The sequence below is a fragment of the Engraulis encrasicolus genome, chromosome 14 (genome assembly GCF_034702125.1).
Source record: "Engraulis encrasicolus isolate BLACKSEA-1 chromosome 14, IST_EnEncr_1.0, whole genome shotgun sequence".
Classification (NCBI taxonomy): domain Eukaryota; kingdom Metazoa; phylum Chordata; class Actinopteri; order Clupeiformes; family Engraulidae; genus Engraulis; species Engraulis encrasicolus.
In genome coordinates, this window is record NC_085870.1 from 7,480,435 (window position 1) to 7,489,466 (window position 9,032).

A 9,032-nucleotide genomic window follows, 5' to 3' on the forward strand; every position below is an offset into this window, starting at 1 on the left:
TAAAGCATGAAGCTGGCGCAAAGGGGAAAGACCCCCCGTAAAGCACTGCTGGCAGGCATCACTGCGGCCATTGGCACCAGGCAGGGCTTGGGGTGCGAGCCAGGTGGGTACTAGTGATGGAGGATGTCTGTGGCAGGGGCAGCGGTGGTGGTGGCGGGCAGGCGGGCAGGCGGGCAGGGGAGGCAGTGTGGCGGGGAGGCGGTGGGCCAGGTATATAGCTTCTGGCAGCAGCCCGCCTGTTAGAGGAGGCAGGCACTCGCATGGAAAACAGAGTGCTTAGAGATGCCAGCTTTTGGAGAGCGGAGAATGTCGGCGGCAGGTGTGTCTCTGTGTGTGTGTGTGTGTGTGTGTGTGTGTGTGTGTGTGTGGGGCCGCTGACAGCTTTTACTGGGCCCAGGGCAACGCCATCTGAAAGGGCCCCTTACCCAATACATACAGTACAATGTAATGGATTGGAGACCCAATTCTGGTGCCCCCTGTCTGCCTGGGACTGGGACAACATACCCGTTTGTGCCCCCCCCGTCGGCGGGGTTGCGCGTGCGTGTGTGTGTGTGTGTGTGTGCGTGCGGGCACATGTTCAGGTGGTGAGGGCGGTTCTGACCTTCTGTGCAAGGGCTCAGCCACCGGCTCAGTCCATTAACCTGGAAATTCATGGCGGGGGGGGTGGGGGCGGGGGCTCACACAGGAGGGGTGGGGCGGGGCAGAGGGAGGGGTGGAGGGAGGGAGGGTTGAGAAAAGGGAGGTAGTCCCCTTTCTTCCGTGAGAAAGAAAGACAGAGAGAGCGTGAGCGTTTATGGGGGAATGTATTACTCCCCCCCCTGACAAGCGGCGTATGGAAACGTGCACTCAGTAATGGTGGCCAGACCACTATACTAATGTGGAGAAGATGCTCCCCATCCAGCTCTCTCTCTCTCTCTCTCTCTCTCTCTCTCTCTCTCTCTCTCTCTCTCTCTCTCTCTCTCTCTCTCTCTCTCTCTCTCTCTCTCTCTCTCTCTCCAGGACAGCCAGATCCTAACAACAGAGATCTTCTTTCCTCTGCATCCCTCCATCCCTCTCTCTATATCTCTGCTTCCCTCCATCCCTTTCTCTCTCTCTCTCTCTCTCTCTCTCTCAGGAAACATATGAGAGCGACACAGGCGGCTGGCCAACCAGACAAAAAATGCAATTCATCATCAACAGCCACCACCACCACCACCACCCCACACACACGCACACAGGCAGACGATGCCGCCATAAAAAACGTGCCCGCCACCACCATGCCACGGCAGGTGCCAAGTGGTGCGCGCAAAACTAATGAAATCACGCGTCGGCGAATCAGACGCGCGCCACAGAAACCTCATCATCATACCCAGCAGAAATCAATAGCTAGAGAATGGAGCACCACCACCACCACCATAGCATTCCCAAACAAAGAACCATGGCAGGGGTATGCAACGTATGCATGTGCTGCTGTTGCACAGTGGTGTAGTCTACTTTTTTTGTGGTGGGTATACTGTATATTTGAGCATTTGTTGAGGTGAGTATACTGTTTGTGCTATTCTAAATAATGGATCAATACATTTTAAGTGGGTATACTGAAAATCCCTGATATTTTTGAGATGGGTATACTGTGTATACCCGCGTTCCACATAGACTACACCGCTGCTGCTGTTGCACTACAGTGGATAGAGCTGCCGTGGAGCTCCACCACCCCTCCACTACCAGGCTTAGACAAATGGCCGCCAAAAGACCAAAATGAGTCCCCCTATTAGGCTGTAATCAGCACGGCCCGAAAAAAAACATCCATTCGGTAAATAATTTATAGAAGCCCTATTGGCTAGAGGGGTGGCTGTAAAAAAAATAAAAAATCTAACGGAGTGCTTCGACCAAATCAGTGGGGTTTTTTTTTCTTCTTCTTTAGGTTGTTTGCTGTGCAATGGTGCCATGCTTTTCGATGTTAATTTTGGCGCGAGGTACTGTAGCTAGCAACACATGCACGATCACAAATTCCTCTTCCTCCACCACATCGATCTGTAGCAAAGGAAAATAGGTTTGTTATTTCGCAGCGCTGTAGCACTGCTGCAATCTGCAGTGAAGTCTATTTGAGGACGTTTTTTTTTTCGTTTCCGCAAGAACACAAAGGCATATATTATAAGCTCATAAATTATAAGCAAGCGCACACAGTGACACATATAACACACAACTCATGCACACACACGCCAGCACAGTTCCTAACACACAGACACACACATATGTGTGTGTGGGGGGGAGAGAGAGAGAGAGAGAGAGAGAGAGAGAGAGAGAGAGAGAGAGAGAGAGAGAGAGAGAGAGAGAGAGAGAGAGAGATGGAGAGATGGAAAGATGGAGAAAATTGAGACGATGAGAAAAGAGAGGTGGGAGAGAGAGACAGAGAGAGAGAGAGAGAGCGAGAGCAAGAGAGAGAGATGAAGGGATATATTGAGAGAGAAAGTGTGTGTGAGAGAGAGAGAGAGAGAGAGAGAGAGAGAGAGAGAGAGAGAGAGAGAGAGAGAGAGAGAGAGAGAGAGAGAGACAGAGAGAGAAAGGGAGAGATGCAAAACTGATGCTTAGGGAATGGGGTGTCAGCTTTCATCGCACAGCATCCATAAATAGCCCCCCACCAATCAGTATGATGACTTCTGTAGGCACAGGCAAGCCTGAGATAATCTTTCACTTTCTGACAAGGACAACGCTATAAGACAGAGCAAAAGAAGGGGAAAAAGGGAAGAGTCATGGTCAATGTTGCAGCAGGCCAAAACTGGGAACACTGAGCTAAACCAGGCCAAAACTGGGAACGCTGGGCTATACTGAGAGTAGATAAGCTCTATGTGCTCCTCAATAGTCTTTTAGCAGTAGTATTCTGTTCATTTAAAAATGTTATACAGTAACACAGTGCATCGTAACTCAGCGTAGAAAGCTCCATGTGCTCCTCTTACCAGTAAGTAATATGGTAAATTTGAATAGTTTTTAATTTTTAACTGAGTGACGTGGATAGAGTAATGGGATCTTTATTGTGTTGACTGTGATGTGTGTTTGTCTTGTGTGTCCTTGTGCCACCACCAAATCAAATTTTCCATTTTATGTAAGTTTAATGGACAATAAAGAAGTCAAAATCTAAGTCTAAGTCTGGGCCAGAACTGGGAACACTGGGTTATACCGGGCCAGAACTGGGAACACTGGGCCAGCCAAAACACCATGAGTCTGGATGTTATAAAAACACAAACTGGGACAGGGAAGTACAAAGGATCATTAAACACAGCGGTACACAAAAATACTAGCTATTATTTCACCTCGTTTCGTTATCTCCAGGAGAGGCGGGGATTATACAACTCAAAAGTCCCTTGGAGAAATACATAAATGTACTGCAAGACCTCCAACATCTAAGACAATGGTGGTAGAATAGTAATGGCCAACACTAATCCTGGAGTGTGTGTGTGTGTGTGTGTGTGTGTGTGTGTGTGTGTGTGTGTGTGTGTGTGTGTGTGTGTGTGTGTGTGTGTGTGTGTGTGTGTGTGTGTGTGTGTTTGTGTGTGTGTGTGTGTCTGCAGGGATGTTTTGAATAAGGTGTTTGGGAAGACAGAGGAAGCCATATTAGTGGCATAAAGACCTGAAAGCAAAAGTCGTATTCATGCCGAAGCGTTTCTGTCATTTATTTCGCCATGCAGCCGACATTTTCACAGACGCCATTCGTCTCCTTAAAGCCCTTCGTTACTGGAGACATGCTCCAGTGATCACCTCAGCCCAGTGTATGGCGTACTGTACAGGCTTGCTGTTCTGAGTCTACTGCTGCTGCAGTGGGGAGGTTAGAGTCTAACCAAGTCCTGCACTGCTACTGCTCACATCGTTCTTTTAATTAAAGACCCACCATCCACTTGTGATGAGTCACGTTATAAAAGGGAAGAGAAAATGGCATCTTCATATGAAGGCGAGAAAATGGACAGCAAAATGTAGTGTTTTGACGGGTGTGTGTGTGTGTGTGTGTGTGTGTGTGTGTGTGTGTGTGTGTGTGTATGAGAGTGAGTGATTAGGAGGAGAGAGAGAGAGAGAGAGAGAGAGAGAGAGAGAGAGAGAGAGAGAGAGAGAGAGAGAGAGAGAGAGAGAGAGAGAGAGTGTGTGTGTGTGTGTGTGTGTGTGTGTGTGTGTGTGTGAGTGATTGGGAGAGAGAGAGAGAGAGAGAGAGAGAGAGAGAGAGAGAGAGAGAGAGAGAGAGAGAGAGAGAGAGAGAGAGAGATGTAAAAGATGGGGGAGATGGAATTACCAAATCAATTGAACAGATTCTAATGTTGAAATCTCTAACGAAGACAGAGAGACAGAGGGAGAGAGAGAGAGAGAGAGAGAGAGAACGAGAACTAATCTACCAAAGGGATTTTCTCTGGTTGCCAAGACTACGATACCCCACCACCACCACCACCACCACGTCCTTCTTCTTACATGAGTGTTGTTAGAAAAATACAAGTCAGCTAATACCATGAACATTCCACAACAAAATTCCGATAGGCTGCTCAGAGTAAAAACTGTTGAAGCATACAATAGCACAAGTGGGTCTGGACCTCAATCCCCCAGTCACAACCTTGAGTGTGCAAATACAAAACAAAGCTTCACTGCCTCAGTGGTGAAAACCAAAAGGTAACCAAAACCTCCCCGAATCACCTCTCAATTCGTAGCCAGCAAAACAAGAGCTCCTATACTGTAAGCGTTTATGCAACATGATCAAAGCTCACCACGGGATTGAAAGCGGCCTACTCTCACGCACAAGCAAACCGTGGGAAACACTGCCAGACACAAAAAGGCCTTTCACCGCAGCCCCTGTGCTTGCTTACCCTTCTCATCTCACACAACCTAGAGGACCCACGTAATTCAGCAGGGTCCTAGCCTGGCTGAAGGCAAATAAAAACTATGAATCTATTGATTATATTGATGGAAGTGACATGGGAGGGAATAAACAGCGCTGGGGCAGTGGCTGGGCCCCTAGGCCATAAAGACACTACATCACTTCACCAACGCTCTGGCTCTGACGCTGGCAGTACAGTAAAGCACCCCCAGAGATTTCAGCCAGTCCTCTTTCTCTCTCTCTCTCTCTCTCTCTCTCTTTCTCTCTCTCTGAATGATGAGCGTCAGGAAGCAGCACGAGGAGGTCTCCCTAGCCTTCCTGCACTCACAGAGACACTGAGAGAGAAAAGCGTAAACAAAACAAGCATGACCGGCACATCCTCAGAAGTGGCTGAGCAACCCAGTGAGCAACTACGATTGTCCAGCAGCCCCTTGTTAAGGTTTCATCATCATGTCTTCATCAGAGGAGACACAAAGGGGCAAGACAGAAGACACAAACTAGATGATACAGTCTGCCCCCAATAACTTCAATAACAAAACAGAAAAGAGAAAGAAACACATGTTCATCTCTGAGGCAAAAGATGAAATAATGCTCATTATAGACAGAATGACATAAAGCAATGATTGAAGAAAAAAAAAAGCAATGATAATGACAGAACAACGTTATATAGCCTAGGCTATTCTTCCTTTTTCTTTTTACATTTGTTTTAATAGCATGCGTCTCTGAGAGAACAGAATATTGCTTCCCAAGCAGGAGTCAGCTTGACCTAGATTTAAAAATGGAAGTTTGGTCCTGCAACCTTGAGTAAGCTCCCACACTATACTCGCACCGACTGAGATGGGGGGCAGCGTGGCAAAGAGAGTGAGCTGTCCTGTCCAAGCAGTAGTGTCCAGAGACGTTGTGGCCAATGTTTTCTTGTCACACGTGGCTTGAGTAAGTCACATGAGCCAGAAATCTCTCCCACTGCAGACCGGCGCTCACAGATAACTTTTACCTGCACATCTCCATTAGCGCGTGCACCTAGGCTACACCACATAACAGAACACAGGTAAAGAAAATATTGTTCTAATGAAGTTTAGTTGACCAGTTATCGACGCACATATTACCAGCAATGGGATACCCACAACCACCAAAAAATATACAAAGTGATCCACCAGATACATTAGCCTACACAGATCCCAAATTTCCACTAAGCACTGCAGGCTTGTTATAGGGCACACAATATGCATAGCCTAGTAAAGCAGGAACAAAATGGTGTGCGTATCCAGGCACACAAAAAAACGGCAACAGTGTTAGAATTTAAACACGAGTTATTGAGAGTCTGTCCCCAAATAACAAATGTTTGGAAATACAGAAAATTCAGCTTTTGCTCAAGTAGTAGCCTAACCATTAGTCGGCGCAGAGCAATGGCTAAACAGAATGGCACAGAACTCAAATCGGCTTTCCGAGATGTCGAGGAGCTGACCGAGTCACACTGTCCACGACCAGCGAAGAAGCCAAAGGAATATCACAGTTCACGCTTTATAGTAAATTAGACTGTGCACTGATGCGTACTGCGCCCTGTCGCCCCCCTTCTCCTAAAGTCCACGATAACGTAGGGCAAGCCCTTTCCCCGCATCCAACTAGGCGTAGCAGCGGCAGCACATATCTTGAAGGGCAGAAACTCCCCTCTCGCCTGCCACTTTCCTCCCTCACCTGGTAATTCGTCTTCAAAATCCATGTCGTCTTGTCCCTCGTCTTCATTGCTTAGGGACCCAGGCATCGTTACTGCATAACAAAATCACATTCACGCCAAGAATGAAGTACTGAAACTTAACCCTCAGAATACCACTGTGTGCTCTAAATGTCTACCGGGAGAAAAAAAATGACACGTCCGGTTAGGGTGAGGTTATTTTTTAATGTACAAAAAGATGGCTGTCCTCATTTTAAAAGAGCGACAAAAACCCTTTGCTTTCTCCCTGTTCTCTATCCAAATCCTCCAGTCTGAAAATAAGAAAGAGACAAAAATGGAACACACATGCCCAGATTGTGACGTCTGGTCTGTTGCCATGGCAATCCATCCCATAATTTTCCACACAACTAGTTAGTCATGCTCCCCTAGTTACCACTTTTACTAGTAGTGTGCAGTGCTGCAAGTGGCTATGGCAGCGCATGCCTCAATCTCGCTTTGACCATTTTCCCCGTAAAGTCCGTATATCTGAGGTTACACCGGGTTGGACAGGAACTTCCCTCAAATCTTAGCTAACGTTTCCTTTAGGAAACTGGCACTCGCAAAAACTGTCCCTCTCCTTTTTCTGCCTGGGATGCCTGCCCACGCTAGGGGAGGATGTAGAGGGGCAGTCCATTCCTAGGCATTGTGTGAACTATCTAAACCACAGGACAATGCACAATATTATTAAGCGACATCTGGGTAGCTGTTGTCCCGCTACTTGGCTAGCACACATCTGGGCCGGGACAACCCGAGTGGAGAACTATCCGCTCCTTCTCCAAGTCATAAACAGGTGTCTGGTCTGGTGGCTTGCGTCGCTTCTGGGATGGAGGGCGAAACGTGTGGAAGCCGATTTTTTTCTTTTTTCTTTTTCAGAACACTCAATGATGCAACAATGACGAGAATGTAACATGCTACACCACCGCTGCAACAATGTTGCGGGCTACGGAAGGGGAACACAGCCAGCCTCACGACTCATTTCTCCAGACAAAATTTCAAACGGTTATCATCATCATACTTAATGGTTTTAGAGGACAGTCGACGTCACTTCAGTAGTTGTCAAGGTTACCGTTACAAGCCACCGATGTGGGCGAGCACAGGAAAACAAAGAGTATCCGAATGGACGTTTTACTGGCTACTTGTATGGGACAATTTACCATGTAGCCTAAATTTGGTGCGAACACTGTGCTCGGACCAGCACAGCTGTCGAAATTAGCCTATCGCAGTCAAAGATGGTTCATAGTCAGTCTCGTCTCCGGGAGAACAACATCAGGACCACAAGGAACATATGCAACAACCTACTGCTTTACAGAGGCTTTAGGCAACCAGAATTAGTTTTTAGGGCAATTTTCAAAGAACACGATGCAAAACCGTTTCTTTCACTAGGAATTGATTGGTTGAAACAATTTTCAATCATGTTTTCTGTTTTTACGTCAAAACAACAGCCTAAACTTCCCAATGAGCCTGACCAAAAGTTTGCATACTCTTGTCAGACAACTTGAAGTCTTTTATGGTAGTGGATAAGGTTATTTTCTCAAGATAGCAAAGCAGCTTTCCTGGAAAATGGACGGTTTCCTGTAATATCTTTGTGGGTTGTCTTGTCTGAATTGCACGTTTGAGGCCCCAACTGATAATAAGATCAGAAAACTTAGATTTGACCATTCCAGAACATTAACTTTATTTTTCTTATGTGTAGGTGCCAGGCTGATTAGTGCACTTTTTTTCTCTAGTATATTTTGATAACTCTGCATTTGTACTGATCAGTATTATTTTTTTTTAAATAAAACATTTTTTTTGGGCTCGTTATGCCTTCATAGACAAAGAAGCCCAAAAAAATGAGAGAGAGAGAGCGAGAGAGAGTGAGAGGGAGAGAGAGAGAGAGAGAGAGAGAGAGAGAGAGAGAGAGAGAGAGAGAGAGAGAGAGGGAGAGAGAGAGATGGGGAAGGATCAGGAAATGGCCTCAGGTCAGACTCCTCCAATCTGTGGCGGTCAGGGCTGGATTAAGATGGCCTGGGGCCCCTACAGGTTGCTATAGGCCCTCCCCGCAAGAAAACAAATGACAAAATTAACTTACATAATGTATAGATCGGAATGATCACAATAATATTTAAGCCTGCCAACTATAGAGGGGAGTATTAACAAGCGAAGAATTTTGCAACATCGAATTTGTAATTCAGCAAAATTGCCTCAAGTTGTACTTGTAAATGGATGTGCCCAGGTATTTTTTAAACGAAAATTACTCTTACACTGTGCCTCATATTTATCAAAATACATCCCAAAATTTCCTTGGGGGGGCAAGGCTGCAGCCACAGCTAGCCTGTGCCAGAGCCGTATATATCTCTATATATGGCTCTGGCCTGTGCCTTTAGCCAACCCTGGTGGTGGTGCATGGATAATTGGTACGGCACTTCAGCCCTCTGAGCCGCAGCACCCCCACTGATGGGCATTCTTAATTCCTTTTGAGATAGGCATCACTATACTATAGGGATGCACCGA

At 46.6% G+C, this 9,032-nt stretch overlaps 1 protein-coding gene across 1 annotated transcript in view; it reads right to left on the reverse strand.

Annotated features, from left to right (window-relative positions):
- chd5 (chromodomain helicase DNA binding protein 5) overlaps positions 1–8,336 on the reverse strand; it is a 57,749-nt gene extending 49,413 nt beyond the window's left edge. Inside the window, exon 1 of the mRNA XM_063216233.1 lies at positions 6,524–8,336. Coding sequence (XP_063072303.1) covers positions 6,524–6,590 — 67 coding nt within the window. The 5' untranslated portion in view covers positions 6,591–8,336. The remainder of the gene's footprint in view (positions 1–6,523) is intronic.
- Between the last annotated feature and the right edge of the window lie 696 nt (positions 8,337–9,032).